The following is a 23,992-nucleotide window of genomic DNA, read 5'->3' as shown; positions in this document are numbered from 1 at the left end:
ACCGTTGCAAAATAAGGCCACTTAAGTCATATCTAAATTTACCATACACTTTTGTATCCTTATAGATCAAAGACTTCAAAACCACAGTCTTGCTCAAAGAAAGACCAATCTGTGTGCTTTCCTTTATTCTGTCGTTGTTTAGTGAAGCGAACTCTAAAAATACACCAGAGTGCATAAAAGCCTCCTTTATATTAGATGAAAAACATGATGATGATGATGATAGGGCGTAGATGTGGTGTCATATTAGAGTTTATTATAAGATAAGATAAGATAAGATAAGATATTCCTTTATTGTCCCACATGGGGAAATTTCATTGGTGCAACGCAGGTAGATACAGAGGTAGATACAGAAGAAAAGAACAGATCACTTATAGGAAGTCTGAAAAACACTTTCAGTAGAAGATCTCCTATAAATAAATAAAAACTCCCATAGACAAATGAATAAATAAATACATAAATACCATTGCATGTGATCACGACAGTAATTGCACATGAATATGTGTCACGACAGCACATAGGTTGCACATGAATTTCATAGTAATTGCACATGAATTGCACATGAATTCCAACAACAAATTGCACATATGACAGAATTGCACATCAGTATTAGGTTAGGTCAGTATTGCGAGCGTTCAGTACTAACAGTTTTTGTTATAAAGTCTGACAGCAGCAGGAAGGAAAGACCTACGGAACCTTTCCTTCACACATCGAGGGTGGATCAGTCTCTCACTGAAGCTGCTCTCCAGAGCGGAGAGAGTGTCCTGCAGGGGGTGACACTCATGGTCCAGCATAGATGTGAATCTAGCCAGGACCCTCCTGTCCCCCACCTCCTGCACCGAGTCCAGAGCACAGCCCAGGACGGAGCTGGACTTCTTGATGACTCTGTCCAGCCTCTTCCTCTCCCTCTCTGTGATGCTGCTGCTCCAGCAGGCCACACCGTACAGGAGCTGATGCCACCACAGAGTCGTAGAAGGTCTTCAGGAGTGGCCCTGTCACTCCAAAAGACCTGAGTCTCCTCAGGAGGTAGAGCCGACTCTGGCTCTTCCTGTACAGTGCGTCTGTGTTATGAGTCCAGTCCAGTTTGTGGTTCAGATGAACACCCAGGTACTTGTATGAGTCCACTCTCTCAATGTCCCGTCCCTGGATGTTCACTGGTGAGGGGGCAGTGGGGTGGCGTCTGCGGAAATCCACCACCATCTCCTTGGTCTTCCCCGCGTTGATGAGGAGGTGGTTCCGCTGACACCAGTCCACAAAGTCCTGCGCCAGTCCTCTGTACTCCGCGTCATCGTCGTTCGTGATGAGTCCGATGATGGCAGAGTCGTCAGAGAACTTCTGCAGGACACAGCTGTCCGTGTCATGTCTGAAGTCTGCAGTGTAAAGGGTGAAGAGAAAGGGCGCGAGGACAGTGCCCTGGGGCGCCGCCACACTGCAGGTCCGAGTGTCAGACACACAGTTCCGGGCTCTCACAAACTGGGGTCGGTCTGTGAGGTAGTCCAGGATCCACTCTGCCAGGTCATACTCCACACCAGCCGTCTCCAGCTTGTCCCTCAGGAGCAGCGGCTGGATGGTGTTGAAGGCGCTGGAAAGATCGAAGAACAGAATCCTCACAGAGCTGCCAGGCTTTTCCAGGTGAGAGAGAGAGCGGTGCAGCAGGGAGATGACGGCGTCCTATACTCCGATGCCAGACCGATATGCAAACTGCAGCGGGTCCATGGCTGAGCTCACAGTGGAGCGGAGGTGGTCCAGGACTAGCCGCTCCAGTGTCTTCATCAGGTGGGACGTGAGAGCCACTGGCCTGAAGCTGTTGAGGTCTTTGGGGCGCGGTGTCTTAGACACAGGTACCAGACAGGAGGTCTTCCAGACCTGTGGTACAACCCTCAGCTTCAGGCTCATGTTGAAGACATGCTCCATAACTCCACACAGTTCATCTGCGCAGGAATTAAGGAGCCTGGGGCTGATGCCATCAGGTCCTGCTGCCTTCCTCACTTTAATCCTCTTCAGCTCACTCCTCACCTGTGCTGCTGTGACAGTCAGTGGTTGGCAGGGGGACCGTGTGCTGGGGGGATGGGTGAGTCCAGGCGAAGTGAGGAGCTGATGGTCCAGGGCAGATAAGCGAAGAGGAACAGATGCAGGGCATTGTCCAGCTGTGGAAGAGGGAGCATGCAGCTGTGCAGGGGGAGGGGCGGGTGACCGATCAAACCTGAAGAAGTGAGCATTTAAATCATTCACCCACTGTAGATCCCCCTCTGTCTGGGCAGGGGGGATTTTGAAGCCTGAGATGGTTTTCAGGCTCCTCCACACTCCCTGAATGTTCTTTTGCTGCAGCTGCTCCTCCATCCTCCTCTTGTAGCCGGCCTCAGCCTGCCTGATCTTCCTCCTCAGCTCCTTCTGCACAGTCCTCAGCTCCTCCTTGTTCCCTGACCTGAAGGCTCTCTTCTTCTCCTTCAGCAGAGCCTTCAGTTCACGGTTAATCCATGGCTTTTTGTTTGGAAAACACCGCACCGTCCGGGAGGGAACAATGTTCTCAAAACAGAAGTTGATGTAGTCCGTGATGCACTCTGTGATGGTGTTGATGTCCTCCCCATGTGGGTCATAAAGCTCAGTCCAGACAGTGGTGCTGAAGCAGTCCCTCAGAGCCTCCTCGCTCTCAGTAGACCACATCCTCACCTCACGGGACACCACAGGCTGCCTGCGCACGATGGGTTCATACACAGGCCTCAGATGTACAAGGTTGTGGTCCGAGCTGCCCAGGGGAGGGAGGGGGGAAGAAGAATAAGCCTCCTTGGTGTTGGCAAAAAACAAGTCCAATGTTCTATTCTCTCTGGTGGGGCAGGTAACATACTGGGTGTATGTTGGTAGAACAGAAGAGGGAGAAGCGTGGTTAAAGTCACCAGAGATGAGGAAGAGAGCCTGTGGATGCTGTGTTTGCAGCCTACAAGTGCAGGAGAGCAGTGCTTCACAAGCATTTTCAGCATTGGCAGACGGGGCCACATAGACTGCGATCAAAATCACATGTGAGAACTCCCGGGGCAGATAATATGGCCTCATGCCAATAGCCAATAGTTCAATATCCTTGTTACATAGCTGCTCCTTCACTGTGCAGTGTTCGGGTTTGGACCAGCTCGTGTTCACATACACCGCCAGACCTCCACCTCTTTTCTTCAAGCATTCTCTCGTTCTGTCCGCCCGCAGCAGATGAAAATTGTCCAAACCTACAATAGAGTCTGGCATTTCTGCTGTTAACCAGGTCTCTGTGAAAATCAAGATGCTGCTGTCCCTATAAATCCTCTGGGACCATAAGACCGCGGTAATGATGCCGTGCGTCTACGAGTGGCAGCTCGTAGACGCACGGCGTAGACTTTTTAACACCAAAGCAATGGAAGGAGTACTTTTACGGACTACGACAGAGTCTGAGGACAAAGCACTGGAAGTCAAGGCACTGGAAGAAGAACTTTTAGGACTACGACAAAGTCTAAGGAATAAAGTCTGGCGGTAATGCAACACTCGGATGTCAACCGCCATAAAACAACAACAACAACAACAACCGCGGTAATGCGACACTCGGCTGTCGACTGCCATAAAAACAATAACAACAGCAACAACAGTCTAAGGAATAAAGTCTGGCGGTAATGCAACACTCGGATGCCAACCGCCATAAAACAACAACAACAACAACAACAACATCCTCTGGGACCGCATGAGGCTCGCTATTTCCGTCATTTTATTTTGAAGGGACCTCACGTTACCCATGACTACGGCGGGAACCGACTTCCTGTTTGTCCCTCTCTTCTCTCGGAGTTTACGTCCAGCCCGTCTGCCTCGTTGCGTTTTCCTTAGGATGTCCGCCGGGATAACGTGACGATCTCCGGGTAAGACGACAGTTCTCCGCAGTTTCATGAGTTCCTCCTTTGTGGGGGGGCGGTACGGGGGGCGGGGCCGAAGCCGGGGGGCGGGGCCGGAGCCGGGGGACTCAGAGCCAAGACACATCGCAACGACACAACGAAAACACTCAATCCAGCCGAATAAAGTCAAAACAAGTTAATTTAAAGCGATTCCAGTGCGTGTCCCGATCGTTCGTGAAGTTCCTCTTTCATATAGCGTTATGGGCGTTATGGGCGTTCTGGTTCAAGTTGGCATTCGAATCGCAATTTGATATCCACAAACTATCAGCTAACAAACTAATGGACAAGTTGGTAGAGCAAGAAGCCCTTAACACTCACGAGACAATGAGTGTTGAGGTTGAATGCAATGAAAGACGGAAAAATACATTCATTATTTAATCAGGTTGAGGACTGAGACACATCTTGATGCTCTGAGTGAAATGTCCCAGCGTTCACAGCTTTGCTCATACATTATACATACGCATAGATCTTTGCCAAGTCATCACGTTGGTCACCTCACATGCCACTGTGAGATCCTCTCCACTGCTGAAGGTGCGGCCAAAGTTTCGATAACGTTACTTTGAAGTTTGTTTTGGTGCTTTGGTAACTCTTCCTCTATCATGAAAGGTACGTGCTTTGACTGCATGCTGTGGAGAACCAGACTCACAATGTGCTCTTTGCTCACATCGTTTTGTGCTGCATTTGTAAGATAAAAAGTAGAGTCAAAGTGAGAGGCTTTTCACAGACGCAGATGACTCGACTTGTGATTTTTGAATTTTTGAACCTTGGAAAGAAGGCATAGAATAGTGAGCAAAATAGTTTTTTCCCACTGTTTTCTCTATGGTATGAAGCTTATTTTGTGTTTTTATTATGATTTTTTTTTTTTACATTGATTCTTTTTTTTAATCGAATCTAGTAAAAATATTCATTGTATATAAATAAGCTTACTTTAAAAAAAAAAATCAATAAATTAATTCTGTAAAAAAATCTAAATAAATTCGAAAAATGTTTTAATTTGATGTAAAAAAATCTAAATAAAAACCCCAAATAACCTTCATACTATGGTGTGTGCAGCAAATTACATGCGTGGAGTGACTAACATGGATGAAAATGACTTTAAATCTTAGCCATCATTGGTTTAAGTGAAGTAAATTACCTGTTTGAACAGTTCTACAAAGGGGATCTATATATTTAGTCTCTTCTTTATCACATTGTTAATTGAAAAGACGCTTTGAATCCATTATAAGCAGCGTCTTGTGTTGGTGGAGGTCTGCTCTGTCAAGTTGCTTACTTTAGTGTAATTTCAAGGTGTAAAACTGAGCGTTTAGAGCCATTTTAAGAGACAGTGCATCGATCTCCTTTGTTCCCAATCCCACGAATACCAAAAATCCATAGTTGTTCTTCCAAATAAATCTTTGCGGGAACAAGATCAAATCCGCAGATAATCCCAAACAGATGGTGCAAATGCCTGTGCTTGTTGTAGATTTTCATTTGTTTCTGCCGTTCATCGTTTGTGCATTTATATAATCTGAACCGTGCTTTATTCTGAAGGATTACTGATAAATACAAAGACAACATTATCGACTATCAATAGGTCAGAGCTGCACGACCCGCTGAAGGCCCGAGGTAAACGGGGGATTCTCATGCAGACCCCCGAGTAAAAGTGTGTGGTGTTAGTGGCCTTGTTTACATTCTGTGCTGTTGTTTATTGCAGGCGGTGAAGTGAGAGTGAGCAGGAACAGCAGTAAATAAATGACACACAGTGGACAGTGTCTGCTCCGGTCAGCTTTTTAATATTATGAGACAACTGGGCTCAGGGACCGTTCAAGATTTTGAACATACTGTGACAGTGTTTGTGGAATGAATCTGTTCCAAGATGTAAGTACAAAATGACTATTCTGTTGATTGAAATGTCCTTAAAACACATTTAAAGTGCCCAAGACAGGAATAAATCACAGTTGAATTGTATCCTAATTGTGCACTTTTCTAAGTTTATAATGTTACTTACTGATTGTAACTGTTACCTAGCAACCATGTTCTACACAGGGTCAAAACTCCTCTAAATATTGTTTGATGTTTATGTGTTTTTTGTAAATTGTGACACATTTTTGGATAAGTTTCCCTACTGTGATCATCATAATGTTTTTACAATGCTCTCAACTTCCTGTCAATTCAAACAGAGATTTTTCCAGTTTTCTTCACAAACTCTCTACACAGTAGTAGTCTATACAGTAGTAGTCTATACAGTTAATCTGACCAAACAAATTAATTCAATCTTTAGAAAAAAAACATTCTTATCTCGTTTTGTGCTTAGATTCGGAGCACTTTTTGTTTCGACCAAACAATAAATGAAAAAGTAAATCGTCTATAAAATCCCTGTATCAATCTGCTCTTGAAAACTTGTTGGCCTTGTTTGTGGACATTGATTCACACATTGAATGAAAGTCACCTTCTCCTCAGAGCGAGAGTACAAGCAGTGCACTTCAATCAGATCAGAAAAGCCTCAGTCCGCTTTAGTTTACTCCAGTGATTTATTGCTCTTGTTATGGCTCTTGTGGCTCTCGCTGCTTGTGTCAGTTGTTTTATTGCTCTTGTTATGGCTCTTGTGGCTCTCGCTGCTTGTGTCAGTTGTTATATTGCTCTTGTTATCGCTCTTTTGGCTCTCGCTGCTTATGTCAGTTGTTTTATTGCTCTTGTTATGATCTTGTGGCTCTTGCTGATTGTGTCAGTAGTTCTGGCAGAGGCTGGGCAGATCCCTGTTTGTTTTTCCACAGACGTGCAGCTGCTGTCTTTGTGGATTGATTGACACGTCCTAAACATGTTCACATTGTGTGTCACTGACCTCAACATATGATTCCTCAGAGATGAACAAAGATGAGCAGAAGCTGGACGTTTATTTCCAGGCACTGGTTTGACCAAGTGGTTCAGTCACATGTTTGTACCAGTTTAATATGTTCCAGTCTCTTGTGTATTACATATGAAACAGATTATTCAAGCAAAGCTGAATAAAGGTCCAGAATGAAATGTTATCTGACAGGGACGAGGCTTGGTGAGGTTTTTTATCAGCTCAACAGCTCTCTCTAGTGGTCACACACGCACACAGCAGCTCAACAGCTTCCTCTAGTGGTCACATACGCACACAGCAGCTCAACAGCTTCCTCTAGTGGTCACACACGCACACAGCAGCTCAACAGCTCTTTCTAGTGGTCACATACGCACACAGCAGCTCAACAGCTTCCTCTAGTGGTCACACACGCACACAGCAGCTCAACAGCTCTCTCTAGTGGTCACACACGCACACAGCAGCTCAACAGCTCTTTCTAGTGGTCACACACGCACACAGCAGCTCAACAGCTCTCTCTAGTGGTCACATACGCACACAGCAGCTCAACAGCTCTTTCTAGTGGTCACACACGCACACAGCAGCTCAACAGCTCTCTCTAGTGGTCACATACGCACACAGCAGCTCAACAGCTCTCTCTAGTGGTCACATACGCACACAGCAGCTCAAAAGCTCCCTCTAGTGGTCACACACGCACACAGCAGCTCAACAGCTCCCTCTAGTGGTTGGTTTTCTAGTTTAAGTAGTTTTATTGATCACGACTCAATAAGAGGTAGATGATATATATATATAAACAAGATAATATTGCAGTTGTTGTTTTGTAGATATGCAAAATTAGAATATTGAGTGTATTGCCTACGATTAAAACAATTAACTATTAATAGTTACTAAGCTTCAATCGTTCTTAATTAACTATTTGTTAATTACGAATGATCATACATATATTTCTGCACTTTTGTGGTCAATGTTATGGTCCATTCATGTTTTGGGTTGGACTTGAACATTTTTTCAGCCCACATCCCTTGATAAAATATCGTCTAAATATGTTTTAAGAGATAAAGCAAAACAACATCGAGATATTCATTTTTGGCCAGATTAAGAGAAGTTTTGAATTAGAACCGAGCATGGGATGACTTTTGTGCCTTGATTTGGATGTTCTCGTGCGGTTCACTACTCTGCGGGTGGTTTGTCTTTGTGTCTTTGTTGTGCAGAAAGAGCAAGATGCCTCCAGAAAGGGAAGGGAAACAAACAGAATTCAGGAGCACTCTGTAAGCTCTGTGATTGGACGGGAGCAGGGGCCATGAAGGAGACCCCTCGGTTAGACCAGAGAGTGGAGTGTGAAGTGAAACATGAAAATAACACGAGTAAAAAGCCTGGAATCTTGAACAGGGAAAGCACTTTTATCATATTCAAGCCGGGCTAATGTAAGTAATTGGTAGTATAAATTAAATATGAGAGATTTAAATTTATTTGAGAATTGTTTATTTTACAATTCAAGGTTAGGTTAGATGGATGTTCATGATTTCAAATTGGACTTTTTTGGGGGGAAACATTCAAACAATAGGCTATAGAAAATGTCTCAGTAGTTGAATGTATTTTAATGTCCTCTTGGTATTGTCTCTGTTGTTTATTTTTACATTGCAACAAGAGACCATGCCATACTTTAGCCAACATTTTCTTTTCTGTTTTTGGCAACTGTATATAACTGATTGGTGCCAAATCTGTCAATAGTCCAATCCTAAATCCTGGACTTAAAGGGGACTTAAGTTCGTCTTTATAATTGTTTAGCTCATCTTGTACCACTCTGAGCTAAAACACAAAACTTCATTCAGTGAACTTTGATGTCATTTCCTGGACCCCGCCGTATACTTTAGAATATGGGTCACTGTTTCTGACCTGGTGTGTGATTTCAGGTAATGCCGGCCCCAAACCCAACAAGAAAACGTTGAAACAGCGCTTCCTCAAACTGCTGCCGTGCTATCACTCCAGCTCCAGACCTTCACTCAGACAGGGCAAGTGTTCCCAGCATTTACTAGATTACAGAGGATAATGTCGTTGTCCATTATTAATGTAGTTTACTTTCCTCTGTAGGAAGTGTGATCGATGAAGGTGAACTGTTCACAGTGTCTTACAGACCCGAGGGCCTCGACAGACTTGTTCAACAGACAAACTTCAGCAAAAAAGAGCTGCAGATTCTCTACAGAGGCTTCAAAAATGTAATATCACATGTATTTATTAGAGGTTTATTTATGCACTTATGATAAACATGGTCCGTCTGTTTCTCCAGGAGTGTCCCAATGGAGTTGTGAATGAGGAGACGTTCAAGAGTATTTACTCTCAGTTCTTCCCACAGGGAGGTCAGTCTCTGTTGTTGTGGACATCACTGTCCCTGTGGGTCGACTCTGTGAAAGCTGTTTGTATTTCAACTTGGACTTGAACGTGTCTCCCCTTTTCACGGAACAGATTCAGAATCAATAAGCATTAGCCGCTTCCAAGTCACTCACTCACTATTTAATTAGCAAAGACAGAGACGCATATCACATGTGAAAACTGCATGTTTTATGTTTATTTTCTATATATTGTTCTATTAGCCTATTAATGAACATGGAAATGGAATATGGCAAATCTAAAATATTCATAAACTTGAATAAACTGAAACCAGGTTAACGAAAGTAAACTGTAGTTAGAACATTGTGATATAATATCATATTGGTCTTCTCCAGACTCCAGCACATATGCACACTTCCTGTTTGATGCCTTTGACTCTCAGAACAACGGAGCGGTGAATTTTGAGGTGAGACATTTTTTAATCACTTCAGATTGGATCATTTTTTGTCAGTTTGAAATTGCTTATTCAACTTTACTGATGTTAAGGCTAACAATACGTATATATTCCTGTCAGCAATGAAAGACATACAGTCAGTCTGACCTGTGTTTCCTGTAGGACTTTGTCATCAGTCTGTCCATTATCTTAAGAGGCTCCACCGCAGACAAACTGGCCTGGGCCTTTAATCTGTACGATATCAACAAGGACGGCTGTATCACCAGAGAGGTACACAATCACACATAAAGATAAAAACATAGGCCTAAATACCAGTAGAGGAGGGTAGAGAAGTGAAACATTGTAATATTACAACAAGAATGGATTAAGAAAAATACAATGCATGTACAGTAAAGGCAAGAGTCAATACAAAAAAGAAAGAAAAATTAGCACATTTACCACATCGAAATTGGAACTAAACCACCCTTGACCTGAACTTTCATAAATGAAATACTTAATTTTATATGCAGTGATAAAATATGACTAAACTAGAAGTAAATAAACATATAGCATTGATAGAACTCCTCTTTGAAGTATAAATTATTCACAATCTTCCTGCTTTGTTCCTGTAGGAAATGACAGACATCGTGACCTCGATCTACGACATGATGGGAAAATACACATATCCCTGCATCAATGACAGTGACGCCAAGGAACATGTGGACAACTTCTTTAGGGTGATTACATTTAGCTGCACTTTACTTAAGCCAAAAGTAAAGCAGCTGATAACAGGGTTTCAGAGGAATATATTATATTTGTAATATTGCAATTAGTGGTATTTGTGGGGCAATAATGAACTGTATAGTGATTTACTGCACGTTATTTGTCTTACTATTAAATGTTTTGCAGAAAATGGACCAGAACAAAGATGGAGTAGTGACCATCGATGAGTTTTTAGAATCATGCCAAAAGGTCTCCAAAATATGACCAATAATTCGACTGACATTAACATTTCTCTGACTTAATTTTCCTGTCCCTTTCAGGACGAGAACATAATTCAGTCGATGATGATGTTTGACAATGTGATCTGAGGTTTGGTGAAACGGGGGAATCGCCAGATCAATTGTAGATGGCGCTCTTGAGCTCACTATGGTCACGTAGCACAACTCCCCAACGTCTGAGACATTTATTAGTTTCTTTTCCTGAAATATGCAGTTTTGAGCCATTTTATTTACTCATCCAACCTTCATTTTGCCACTGTAATGCATGTAGTTTATCATTCAAATAACAGCAATAACCTTTTCAATTTATTTCTGCATGATGTGAATGGAATGGAGCTCAAAGTATAATTATATTTGTATATAAGAGAATATGATGGAATAAAATATAACATGCAAAAAAAGTACGTCTGCTTTGTATCTCCATCTCAAGGCTGTGAGGACAGTAAAGTTCAAAAAGGAGTGAAGAGAAGAGGTCAAATCTGTCGAGAAACAGACAACTTTAGCGTCAAGATTAAAACAGCTTTTTTTGTTTCGGTTTCTGGGTTTGTTCTGCATTTATTTTTAAGAGAAATTTGATCATAAATTAGAGGAAAAATTGCACATGCACTCAATATAAGAACTGAATTTTATTTATGTTTCTCACCAAGTCAGTGCAGTTTGAAGCCTACATTTAGTACCATAATGTGTTGCTTTGATTTTACTATTCTGAAAACCAATAGTTACTAAATACATGAACAGAAAATACATAATGATGCTGATTTTTAAGTAACTTCCCCAACACTGTTTATCACCAATTTACACCTGCACCGTCAGGTTACACTGAAGGAAACAATAATGCTAATCAAAGGGTTAATAGGAGTTAAATGATCCGTTAGGACAGATTATGCTAAACATGTCTCAGGTGACAGTTCAGACTCGACACTCCTGAGTGCAAACAACATCTTTACGTTAGTTTCAGCGTCAAGAACGCCTCGCTTCAGACAGATATAAGGCAGATGAACTGAAGAAGCCACTTGGATCAAGACAAAACGTCTTCACCCGTGTTGTCCAATTGACTGAATTACATTTACTTTGAGGGTCTAAACAGCCAAAAAAGAAAACGCTGAAATAATTGAACAGACAAGACAACCAGTTTTAATATAACCTTTATTTTATTAACCAAATTTCAGTAAAAACTTTATTAGGTAGAAAGACAAATTTCCCAGTCAGTAGTGTTTAATGTCGGGCCAAACCAGGCTTTTTCATGGTCACTTTTCCTCATTTCAAAATTCAGACATTGCTACATATGAATTCAACTCAATTTGACTTAAAAATGCCACCGAACGTCTGAAAAGTGATCACAGATGAGACTGGTTCGGCCCTTCGTCTTTACAGATATATTTTAGTTTGTATTCCTACTGATCTGTCCCAAACTAGTGTCAAAACTACACGATAGACAGCAGTGTGTTACAAAAAAAAGCGATGAGAGGAAAAACAAACCGTGTACAATAATGAGCCACCTCCGGCAGTGTCTTTTTTCCCCCGCTATCTCTTGTTTCATATAAAAAAAAAAAATAAGGAAGCTATAGGATTATTATGGTCACAAAATAAAATCTCTTTGGCATAGAATACCCACCCAAAAGCATTGTCACACATACATACACATGCACTCTTAAAAGGCTTTCTTAACCTACAAGCATTACTGCGATTAAAATCAGCAAAGTGAGGCTCTAAAACACAGATTAGCCCTGTTAAGATTCCCGCACTCAGAGATAATTGCATATTTTACACGACGCAGTGAGCAGCGGACTCTCCACTGACAGATAAATTCTCTTTTTTGTCCCAGTTTCTCAGTTTGTTAGACGACTTCATCCAGATCTGAAAATACAACACAGACAAACACATGAGCCAATGTCGAAAGGAGAAGCAATTTGAGCTTTTCTTCATTTTGATACTAAAAGGAAAAGTACTAAACACCATTTTCAATACCACAATTAAATTAAAACTACTATTGTCTTACACTATACTATGTAATTTTAAGCACAATTTAATAATAGAAAAAGGTTCAGTTGTAGTCTAATCTGGAGTCCAGATGATACAACTGAACCTTTTTCTACAATGAACACTCCTGGACCAATGAGGGATTCAACTGACACAATTTAATAGTGTTTGCTCTTGGGCTAAAATTCTTGGAAGGATCTGGATCAACATCAGAACTAGTACATTTTAGTCTTGTTCCATTCTTTGTGTAGTTTCAGGTCGGGTTTAGTCCGGGTTTAGTCCGGGTTTAGTTAGTCCGGGTTTAGTCAGTCCTGGTTTAGTCAGTCCTGGTTTAGTCCTGGTTTAGTCCTGGTTTAGTCCTGGTTTAGTCCTGGTTTAGTCCTGGTTTAGTCCTGGTTTAGTCCTGGTTTAGTCCTGGTTTAGTCCTGGTTTAGTCGTAGTGAAAGTGCAAGTGTGAATGCTAAAACTATTGAATAAGGTTTTGTATTGGTTTTTTGGACTAGTTTACAGCTACATTTGGAATTTGTTGCACTCTAATCTGCCACTTTCCAATCAGAACAAGGATAAAGTGAGCTACTTCAACACACAAGCCAGTCTTCATTATTAAATCATGTGCATTACTTTTCATCATTATAGCTACTGTGATTCAAGGGCTGAACAATTTGGAAAAATATTTACCGTAATTGCGAATCAGTTTTAATAATGGGATTCTGAAACGCTTCTGGGAGAATTGACAAAAACATATCTGTACAAACTATATTACGAGAATCACATACATTTCAGAACATAATCGACTAGATACACACAAGGTTAGCACTTTTTAATGCAGAAAAAGACGGGATATTTTGCAGTTTGTGGAGGAAATCGCAAAAGCAGACATTTTTGAATAATTGGGTTGCGATTTGGATTCAAGTGCGACTAATCTTGCAGCCCTTCAACCTTTTGCATTGACAATGACCAAATTTTTAGGTTTTCAATCAGGTACTTAATTTCCAACATTCATAACTTCCACAAATTCATAGCCTTCAGTACATTAAGACCATCAGAACCGTTCCAATCAAATGCACCTTTAATATTCATGGAAGGCTTGTCTCTCGTATTGCATTGTGCCGCCGAAATCGTCATGCATCATGTTGCCCTCCATGCCGTCCATGGGAATGGCGCCCGAGTATCCGTAACCTTGGAAACCACCTGCATCCATCTCTGTAATGCAATAACACAGACAGTATTATTTAATTAGACAAAACATAGTAATTATGTTCTTTACACTTTTTATCTGGGTGGGCTGCAGTTTGTATCCGCTTTTTATGTAATGTTTGTTCTAGTTGTCAATCATGTAAACAAATGCAAACTCTGAACGAAACAGGCACCAGCTTCCCTCGTTATCAGTAGTTTAGGTGATTTTGAGACTTCAGTTCTTAGATGAACAAACATCTTTCCATTACAAGTCTGTGAAAAGCCAGGAAAGTCCATTTGACAGAACCAATGCAGTCTGCGCTGATTGTGTCTCAGACTCTGACAAGTTGACTAAAACTAATGGATCAAATTAAGACCAGTCAGAACTATAAAATCACTAAAATAAAACTCCAGACTTCAATATTTCAATTTTAACATAATAATAGTAAAATGTAATCACACACCATGTTTGCAGCAATTGAAAATTACATATAACATTTCTTGGTGAAGTGAGCTGCTGATCCCCGTGGCCTAAGTGGTCTTTACTCAAAACTAGAGACAAAATACCAAAGCCATAAAAGGAGAGAAGTCATGGAAAAAAGATGATCCACAGATAAGGGAAAAAGCCTGGAGGGAGCAGAGTCTGGACCTGCACTGCTAAACATCCCTCAGTTGAGTAAAAGTTCAAAAACCTGAAAGTCATTTTCCCCTCATCATTTACCACTAAGATGTAAGAGTTACATGACTGAGGAGATTACCTACAGGAATGTTTTTGCACATTTATGTTGGAATGCTGGATTATGATCAGATTATCATTATCGGGGGAAATCTAAAAAATATCACAAATTACATTTTGTGTCCATTTCTCCCCCTTCGATCAGTAGTTCTAGCTGGTTCTTTACAATTAAATATTTCACCTTTTCATTGACCTTACACCTACAACTTCTTCTACCATTCAAATTCATCGATTGATTTCACACAGAATTTTTTTTAACTAGCTACTTCCTGCAATTTTTCAACTTAAAAAAAACTGCCACTTGACTCGAGGTAAAATTGTACTAAATATTCACCACAGATATAACTTAGTTTAGTCGCATAGTAATTGACAAACAGGAAAAGCCGTCACATGCACTTTTGACACGAGCTAGCATCAGTACTGTGTGTGTGGTGCTGAACAGCCCAGTGTCGGAGCAGTGACCGAGGGCTGAGGACGCTGCAGAGGTGCACATTTAATCAGCAGCCACTCACCGTCTGGATACGGGCCGTCCAAGGGAACAGCATTATGAGCCTGCGGAGGACAAAGGAGGCGACAGTCAATACACAGTGATTAGCAGGGGCGTAACGATAACCACATTAGTGTCACGGCACAGTTAAATAAAAGCATTTTTACTCAAAATTGTATATATTACTGCTTGTTAAAATCAACATTGCATGCTTTTCTTATCTTGTTTTTAATTAGATTCCAACGGTTACTACAAAAACTACTACTAGGTACCACTATATCAGATTTACTGCTTAATTAGCCTTAAAAAAGCATGAACAAAGAAGGATTCAAGCTTAGTAAATACTTAAAGTTAAGTGTTAGGAGTTAAGGTATAAATTAGGTAGTTTCAAAGACTAAATCAAATGATTTGTTCATTATGAATTAAGTCTTTGTTCATGCTTCATTAAGGCCAATAAAAGTGTGGTTCATATAAAATACAAATGCATTGCATTACTAATTATAATCATTATATTGTATCATAGATTATATTGTAAAAAGAGAAATATTCCGAAGTTGACCCAATACTATAGGTTTGAATATTGTTCATCTAGAATAGTCAGGTTTAATAAGTGCTTAGAAAGAAATGTATCCATTGAAACCGTTTAACAAAAAGTTGTTCCCTCACCATTTCCCAAGCAGCGGGGTCGTGTTTGAACAAGGAGTGTGTGAGCTCCACAGACACACGCTTCTTGTAGTCAGGGTTTTTGTCTTCAGAGATGCGGAAAAGCACTGCGGCAGCATAAGTAGCTGAAAAGAGAAACATTGATCAAATGTACAGCATTATCTTCAATACACGTGTCATAACATTTTAGTGTCGGGTGGCGTTAGTGAACAAATGCCAAATGTGAAGGGTCTGGGGTGCAGTGGGTACGTGCAGTTATCCTAATGAAAAGTCATGTGCTTTTGGTCAAAACATTAACAATTTTCACAATTTGTCTTCTAGAGGTATATTCAAGACTACAGAAGAAGATTGTAAAGATAACGTACTGTAAAATACAATACAGGTTTGACATAAGAGATCAAAATCACAGCGTCACACCACATTCTCCGTTAGCCTAATGTTAAATCAGGTTTTAAAATGTACAGAAGTTACAAAGTATTCTGACACTATTATTGATAATGTGTTTACCAGCAGTGACCAGCAGCTAGAGGGGTGGATTCACTGCTCTTTTGTTTACTTTTCAATACATTTTGATAAATTTGGCGTGCGAGGCCCTACCGATGCCCTCGTTGTTGGAGTGCAGCAGCTCCATAAGAGGAGCCGAGGCGCCCTCACTGTCCATGATCTCCGCTGATGTTTTGTCCAGAGCTAGTTCACACAGCACACCGGCCGCCACCCTTTTCACGTTGTCCACTGGAGAGTACAGCAGCTGCAGGGAAAGACAAGAGTTTTAACAAAAGGTTTGGAGAAATACTGAACTGCGATTTCTCTGACAAAAACGTTGTGCATCACGATGACAGAGATTTCGCTTTCACACCCTGGAGCATTGCCACTTAAGAGTAACATTTTAACTGTTAAAATAAGCAATTTTATGTCCATAGAAGAACCAATAGAAACAAAAACATATTTAGTTCCCCGCGGTTAATTATATCTTCAAATATAATTGCAGTTTTATCATTAATACAACGTGGTATGATTATTTTGGTTGGCGACAGAAACAAATATTTTTACCCCAAACCAAGCCACGTCTTAAATTATTAGTAATGAGGACAACAAAAAAACAGCTTAGTTTCCTCACGGCTGGATTGATTTGATCACAAATGAGGCTAAAGTACGCTAAAACATTTTGCCTAAAGTAAATCAAGAACAACATTTAGGATTCTTGCAGTCAAACCTGTATTTCTGTGTCAAAGAATGACAAACAGCTCTGGCAATGAGAATCCTCAAGTTATTGAAACGTGACATCCTAATGAACCTAAACGGACGACATTAAGGAACTACTTTCACGATTCCTTCTGGATAGACAATCAGGTGTTTTGTATTTACCTGGACAAACAGAGGAATGGCCTGAAGGTTGGCGATCTCTGCTCTGTTGACTGGATCTCTGGCGAGTATGTGCAGAGCTCCAGTGCAGCCCTCCACAATCTCCTCCATCCTCACTCCATCCTGTAACAAACATGACGAACCCAATTAATTATTCACCAAAATCAATTCAATTCTTCTTACGAGTCCCTGAACACCAGCCCACGTGCACCCTTTGGGGTCCCGTGTCTTTGGCCTTGTACCTGGTATGTCTGCGAGCTGGAGGAGTCGTGTTTCTGGGCGTCCTGGTGGGCTTTGAGCAGGAGGTTGACCAGACGTGGGACCGCGCCGGCGTCTCTGAGAGGGGCCTGGTTCTCTTGGCACAGGGCCAGGTTACGGATCAAGCCAACTGATGCCTACAAACAGAAGAAAAACACCCTTATGTTCACATCAAAGCATCTTCACATGTCGACCATCTGGCCAATCGTTTCCCTTTTATTTAGCATATTTACATGTGTAAAAGTGTTTATTTCACACAGATATTAATTAAAAAAATAGGGAAAGGTGTTTTTGTCATTATGGAAAAATGATAATACTAATACAGATAGTATATATTTAAATCAAACATGAAATATTCCAGTAACACGAGGATAAAGGGCTCCATAAGGAAGGGCATCTGGTGTAAAACCAGCGCCAAATTATAATGCCAATACCAGCTGAAGACCGTGACCATATAAAGGGTAAAAGGAAAAATGACTTATGACTTTCTCATTCTACAACATATTCAATTTAGCTGTGCGTGAACAACAATGGATAACAATAAAATTCATTCAATTAAATGAGCACTCCTGCTTGTCTGAGATAATGTCACTTTACCTAAAATGTTGCATGTGTTCACACTATACCTTGATGACGGGCCAGTAGTAGGGCTGGTTGAGCAGTTTGACGATGGCAGGGATGCCGTAGTGTCTCCTGACGGCGTTTTGGGCGAGCTCGGCGTGCTGGTGTCGGGACGTGAGGTGGCGCAGGGCACACACGGCAGGCTCGGTCACGTCCTCCTTCTCTCCGGCTCTCAGGATGGCGTGGATCAGAGCTTCCACGCCGTTGCTTTGAGTGACCAGGGTCTTGTTGTGGGCGTTGTTGCAGGTCAGGTTGGAGAGGATACCGGTGGCGCAGGTGAGCATGTTGATGTCATCGGAGCCAAGAAGGCCAACCAGCGTCTGGAGGAGGCTGTCCATGCCCTCCTGATGTACATAAATAACATAATTCAGATGAAGGAAAAAATGTACAATACAAATTAAATACTACAATTCCTGATTTCCATAATATTAATTATCCAATAAATATTCTCTATCAGGACACCAAACGAAGTGCATTGTACCTGTCTTGTAGCGGCGTCGGAGAGGTTTCTGAGGGTCCACAGACAGTTCTGCATCAAACGCGGAGTGCCGCCTGTGAGGTGTTTCCCCAGAGCCTGCATTCCACCTGCAAATCACAGAACAACTGATCTACTGTTCCACCGTGATCCTTAAGCCAAGCCACAGCTGTCCAGGTGAAAGACGAGCTGCCACACCCGCCTGGAGTTCACACAGGTGGCTCTAGACGCGCTGCATACGTACCAGCCTCCACTATGGCGGGTTTGTTACTGGGGCAGACAGAGAGCACTTTGAGAACTCGGCTCGTGGTCCACAGCAGCTTCTCATAGTTGTAGGTCCTCATGATCTGGACAAGACCCTCCGGACCTCCATTGGCCAAGATGATCAGCTGTAAAAGTGAAATGTGTGTGAAAATAAGATAAAAAGGAGGAAAAATAAATAGATACCGGTAAAATTGTGCTCTGAAAGTAAATCATTGTAAACTCATTGGTTGAACTATGGCCTAAACATACATCCCAACCTGGTGTGAATATGAGGGCTCTGTCCCACATGTTACATCACACAAATTGGTATATAAATGGAAAAGGTCGGAACAAAACCTGGATTGGGACTGGGACTGGACCAAACCAAGCCTACATTTGGACTAAATTGGGCTCAAGTGTGAATCCCATCACCCTAAGCAACGTTTAACCACTCGTGACCCATAAGTAAAAATGACTGATATGGTAATTACATTGCTTGAACCCAACTGACATGTATGCAATGTGTAACAATAAACCTGTGATACACCGTGTGGAATTGCAATTGACTCATATTTCAACATCTGAACTTCATCCACACCCAAACGCACGGTGCCAGAGGACAAAGCTCTATTCCCAGGCCACACCCAAAACGCACATGCACCCTAAAGCAGAACCACCCGACCGGTCTGAGGTGTCGCGCCTGGATGAGCCCAACATTCACCAGTCTGCCTCTTAATCCAATCATAAGGCTGAGTGTCATGCCACCTGCCAACGACACAACCTCATACAACAAACTCTGGATTCTGTCCCATCATATTGCACTCAACAAAGAGCCGCTCCAAGTCATTCGGATCTAGAGCTCCGAGATGCAAAAACTTCGATACCCCTGCTATTAATCAACCACAATTTTAGATAACTTTGTATAACTAATTATAACTTTGTTTTGTCTATAAATAAAAATACCCAAAAAATACTTAACATTGAAACAGATTGATATTAGCATTTTTTTTGGCGTACCTGCTGTCTAAATAATACATAAGAAACACATTTATTTTACCGATTAAGTGCGAAGAGGAAAATGCACAAAACGAGTCTACATTGCTTTCTGCAAGGTTTGTTGTAATTAGTACAAGTAGTAGTATGAGTAGTTTCAGGTCACTTCAACTTGCATTACTCGAGTTTAGATTCTAAACAAACACTATTGACATCGGCCATTCACTTTTCCTTCCATAAATGTGTCCCACCTTTAGGTACCCACTTCCCACCCGCTTCATTCGTACCTTGCTCTCCTGGTTGCCGTAGGACAGCAGCTGCAGACAGTCTGTGGTGATGGCCAGGAACTTTGGGTTGCTCTTCTTCAAAAGGGGCACCATCCTCTGAAGCCCGTCGGCCAGACGCACGGCCATCTTGGCTCCCTCCTGGTGCAGCAGCAGGTTGTGGAGTGTGGTGATGGCATAGAAGAGCACCGACTCCATGGGGGAGCTGGGGAGAGAGGGGTTTCATTTAAACATTCTAAGGTGAAAAATAGGTGCATTGTAAGTATTTGTATGCCTGGATAAAAAGCTTTTCATCTAAAATATTGTATACATTTGCAAAAAATCTTTTTTGAAATTATGGATTATAAACACCAAATGTGTGTTTGCCAGCCGGCACAGCATTTCGGGACTGTCCAATTCTTCATGATCAAGACAGAAAATAAAGCACTGCAGACTGTTTTTAGCATCGCCATTCCACTGGAGTCCGAAGCATGTATCCAGGCCTCAAAACTCCTGCCATAAACACAGTGAATGTATACCTCCACTCACTGTGGAGCTTACTCTTCACAGAAGGAAAGAATGCCATTATGAGAAAAATGGATGACAAAAACTGCACCAAAGACCAAAGGACTGGACAAACATTATAATTGACATTTAAAAACTTTAGATTCAAACATTCAGACTAAATTAGAAAATTGTCATATTTTATATACTTTGGACCAAATGGGATGACTATACTGGACTACATGTTAAAGACAATGTCTGTATGCTGTTTATCTTGTATAAAAACATGGAAATAAAAAAAGTGACACTAACCAACGGTACAGGAGAAAGATTACTGTTCATTCCTCATTGCAACTGTTGCAACAGTTTATTCAAACTGTTGCACTCCTTTGGATTTGCAACACTCAGGAACAAAGGAGTCTTGTCCGTGTCTGTACCTGAGCATGCGGACTAAAGCGGGGATGCCTCCTGACTTGAAGATGGAGAGCAGGCCCTCTCTCTGGTGGGACAGGTTGTGCAGGATGCTGGCCGTGGCGCGGGCCGTCTCCATGTCGCTGGTGTTCTGCATGGCCCTCACCACGGCGGCCACCATCTGTGGAGACTGCATCAGGACGCGGCGAGAGGCCTCTTTACGGGTCAGCTGGTTCACAATCTGGGCTGCTTTACCGACCACAACCTGAGAGAAAAGATCATTCATAATCAGCTGAGAAAAGTAAAAGTACAACTAAAGATCATGGTGTTCATGCAACATTGATCAAACAAACATTGAAACGGCTAAAAACTAAATGTTTACGATGTAACTTTTGTGCTCGTCTCCATGGAGATATTATTGCTTTGCCTAGAATGTTCCGCAGTATAGTGTTATTAACTCATATCTCTTGGGCCTTGACAGACGACCACAGCAAGAAGGCATGTTTTTCAAAAATACCTTTTGATCAATATAAAACGGCTGCATTTGTATAAATGCAAGAAAGAAAAGTATGCCATCATGCTGTGGAACGTTCCAGACAAATTACATTTCCATGGAGACCAGCAGGTGGTGGACCCTCCATTAAAAAAGTTACATTGTCCCTAGAATATTGTAGTTCAAGGTGTACAATTATTTTGGCAATTGATTTATCTAACTTCGCAAAATACCTGTGATTTTGTTTTTTCAAAACAAACTTTGATTGAAATGAAGCTAAAGAGATGTTGCTTGAAAGAATCTCCAGTCAAATTCAGTAAAAACAATACATTTTTATGTGATTACTACTTTGCGTCAGATAATCTCTTCTCTCAGCACATGGCAATTGATTAAATTGTTTCAGCCCTATGAATACATGCAGCAGCTGGAAGTTCTAAAATCAAGTCAATCGAAAAGAAAGACATGGTATTACAAATATTTCATTAAAGAAAAGTGTTTTTGTGAAATGTACACATACTTGGTCTTCATCATTGAGCAGTTTGGTGAGCTCGGGCACGGCGCGTGTGGCCAGCTCTGCGTCGTCCTGGTAGTTGATGAGGTGGATGATGGCGGACTTTAACATCTGGGAGGGTTCGGCGAGTCTCTGGACGTTGGTCATCTGGGACGCGTCGGTCTGAGTGGACAGGATCTTTGTGCCCTCCTCCAGGGTCTCGGGAAACATGGCCGCTCGGATGCGCTGGGTCCTGGTTAAAGCGTACTGAGCATCTATTTCTGTAAAAGAAAATTAAGTCAAATTAGTGCTAGTCTAAAACAAGAAACACAAATAATAAATATAAAAGTTAATTTGATGGAAATATTAGTTGATAAAATACTTCTATTGCTACAAATGGAGTTAAACATATTCTTCTTTGGAAAATGGCTAATGTAAAATTGTATGCATTTGTATTTTACAGAAAAAGCAAAAAAACACAAATTAGAAAAAAATATATTACAACCTTTGCTGCTACAACACATCATTACAGTGGTACGGGTGAGCGGTATTGACAAATAATACAAACATCTTAATATTTCTTTGGATACATCTACATCACAAACTATATACTCAGACAATCTGCAATTATATTTCATGTGTTAAAAATGTCTTGAAATGTATACATTCAGGTTTAAGTATACACTCAGGTTTAAGTATCAAAATTACCCCCAAAATACGTGCAGTAAGATTTTCAACATTGATTTTTAATCAGCTCTTTTTGTACATACACTAGACAATAGAAAGTGTTTCAAAAGGACAATGTCTTAAAATGAAGACGTTTTGATTTCCTGCTAACGGTCATTTTCAATCTAAGGGAGCTGGTCTGAGAGAGCAGGATCAAGTCGAACCTGAGCTGAATTGAACCAGAATCCTTTTCTACTATGGTCCACTCCTGGAGGATTGAGGGACATCCAATTTTGCATATATCTTCAAAACGTCACTTACTTACAAGATTAGCAATATTTCAATCATCTTCCCACCGCCATTACTGCTTAACCACTACTGTTAAGACTACTATCCTCCAATTGAAACAGCTAATCCAGAAGAAACATTTCCTCAGTACAAGCCCATTCCCCCCTGTCTCAGAGTCTCACCGGCGGGGTCCTGGGTGGTCATAGTTGTGGTCAGTGTGTAGTTTTTGCTGGTGAGGTAGTCGGAGGCGTCGTCCTCCCTCACTGTGGTGGCTCCGGACTGGATCCCAGAGTCTGTGCTGTACATGGTCTGCTGCCACTCTGCCACCTTCACCATGCCATCATGGTCCCCCACTGCACAGAAAACACAGTTAGATGAGATTATGCATCGTTTTGCAAAGGGTTTATTCATGTGAAAGGGGTTAACGTTATGCAAAGACACAAAATGAGCTCTAAAACCATAAATTATGTTGAGAATTCTATGCCATTTTGGGGTTAAATACTAAATAGTGCTCTCCTATTTATATGATTTCATAATAATGTATTAAATATTAAAGTGTTGCTGGTTCAGTTGTATATGTATGGTTGAAGTAAACATGCAAATTATGTTCATAGTTGTCACACATGCAAAATCACAGCTCACGTACTACTAATACATTACTTTTAAATGGATTTTTGGTTTTGACAAAGGTGTGCACCATTTCTTCAAAAATGCACGATGGAACCAAATAATGTTTAAACCTTTAATGTTTTTTTGTTGAGCATTTCTCTTTCCATCCTTGTTAGCAGCATAGTCTAGGTAAAACTAATTGGAAGCTTTAGTAGAAGGCCACCGAAGCTTCAGGGCAGTGAGGAAAATATAACAAATTCATGTTGGCATTTTTGTATTAGAACTTGAATAAATAAACCCTGCAGTTATGTGGACAAAGAACTGTGTTCTGTATAAACACAGAAACACAATAGATGGAAGTTGGGAAATGTGAGCAAGTTCCTTTACAGTTTCATAAAGTACAGTATATTGACCTAATAAATTGCATATAACACAACACATATTTCAGACAATTATTTGACTAGAATCACTTACTTTGCATTGCCATCTTTGCCTCCTGTTGTTAAAACAATGGAGAAAACCTGAAAGACACAAACACAGTAGTTGATATTTTAGTCGGTACATTTAAAAGTATGTCACGGGGAGTACAAAACACTGCAGGATTTTGATACTTTGGCCTTATCTCGGTGTGGCTTATGGCGAATAAGCCACACAAGCTCACAAGACGGTGAGGTCTGTGCAGCCTGACGTGAGGAGGGATTTGGGGAAAGGTTGGCTGGGTTTAGTGGGCAGAAAGTCAGCTGTAAATGTGGAATGTTATACAGGCAGCATGACCTTTGACCCCCAGGC

General features: G+C 41.3%; 2 protein-coding genes across 3 annotated transcripts in view; one reads left to right on the top strand and one right to left on the bottom strand.

Annotated features, from left to right (window-relative positions):
* Positions 1–10,886, top strand: part of LOC140377316 (A-type potassium channel modulatory protein KCNIP2-like) — an 11,499-nt gene extending 613 nt beyond the window's left edge. Inside the window, exons 2-9 of one of the 2 annotated variants that reach the window (XM_072462684.1) lie at positions 8,637–8,739; positions 8,819–8,939; positions 9,011–9,080; positions 9,447–9,517; positions 9,668–9,775; positions 10,117–10,221; positions 10,394–10,456; positions 10,528–10,886. In XM_072462684.1, the coding sequence (XP_072318785.1) occupies positions 8,637–8,739; positions 8,819–8,939; positions 9,011–9,080; positions 9,447–9,517; positions 9,668–9,775; positions 10,117–10,221; positions 10,394–10,456; positions 10,528–10,575 (689 nt within the window). In that variant the 3' untranslated portion in view covers positions 10,576–10,886. Of the gene's footprint in view, positions 1–8,636; positions 8,740–8,814; positions 8,940–9,010; positions 9,081–9,446; positions 9,518–9,667; positions 9,776–10,116; positions 10,222–10,393; positions 10,457–10,527 lie in introns of both variants that reach the window. The other variant, XM_072462685.1, reaches the window with a different exon arrangement.
* A 730-nt stretch (positions 10,887–11,616) lies between these two features.
* Positions 11,617–23,724, bottom strand: jupa (junction plakoglobin a). The gene is made up of 15 exons (XM_072462424.1): positions 23,678–23,724; positions 22,777–22,947; positions 21,668–21,921; positions 20,684–20,922; positions 19,767–19,968; positions 18,488–18,632; positions 18,250–18,353; positions 17,774–18,112; positions 17,132–17,284; positions 16,893–17,012; positions 16,125–16,275; positions 15,531–15,652; positions 14,890–14,929; positions 13,533–13,668; positions 11,617–12,342 (listed from the first exon to the last, which is right to left on the bottom strand). The coding sequence occupies exons 1-14, from the start codon at positions 23,688–23,690 to the stop codon at positions 13,535–13,537; spliced, it is 2,187 nt and encodes a 728-aa protein (XP_072318525.1). The 5' UTR covers positions 23,691–23,724; the 3' UTR covers positions 11,617–12,342; positions 13,533–13,534.
* Positions 23,725–23,992: the final 268 nt, after the last annotated feature.

This window comes from Eucyclogobius newberryi, unplaced genomic scaffold, assembly GCF_026437365.1.
Source record: "Eucyclogobius newberryi isolate DKJ021-1_F unplaced genomic scaffold, fEucNew1.0.hap1 SCAF_4, whole genome shotgun sequence".
NCBI lineage: Eukaryota > Metazoa > Chordata > Actinopteri > Gobiiformes > Gobiidae > Eucyclogobius > Eucyclogobius newberryi.
Note: the sequence above shows the minus strand (reverse complement) of the source record. Positions and strands in the feature narration are given on the sequence as shown.

Coding starts and splice junctions, on each gene's coding strand:
- jupa (XM_072462424.1), bottom strand. Junction 21,922..22,776: donor GACCACCCAGGACCCCGCCG/GTGAGACTCTGA, acceptor TTTCTTTTACAG/AAATAGATGCTCAGTACGCT. Junction 18,633..19,766: donor ACGGCAACCAGGAGAGCAAG/GTACGAATGAAG, acceptor TCACTTTTACAG/CTGATCATCTTGGCCAATGG.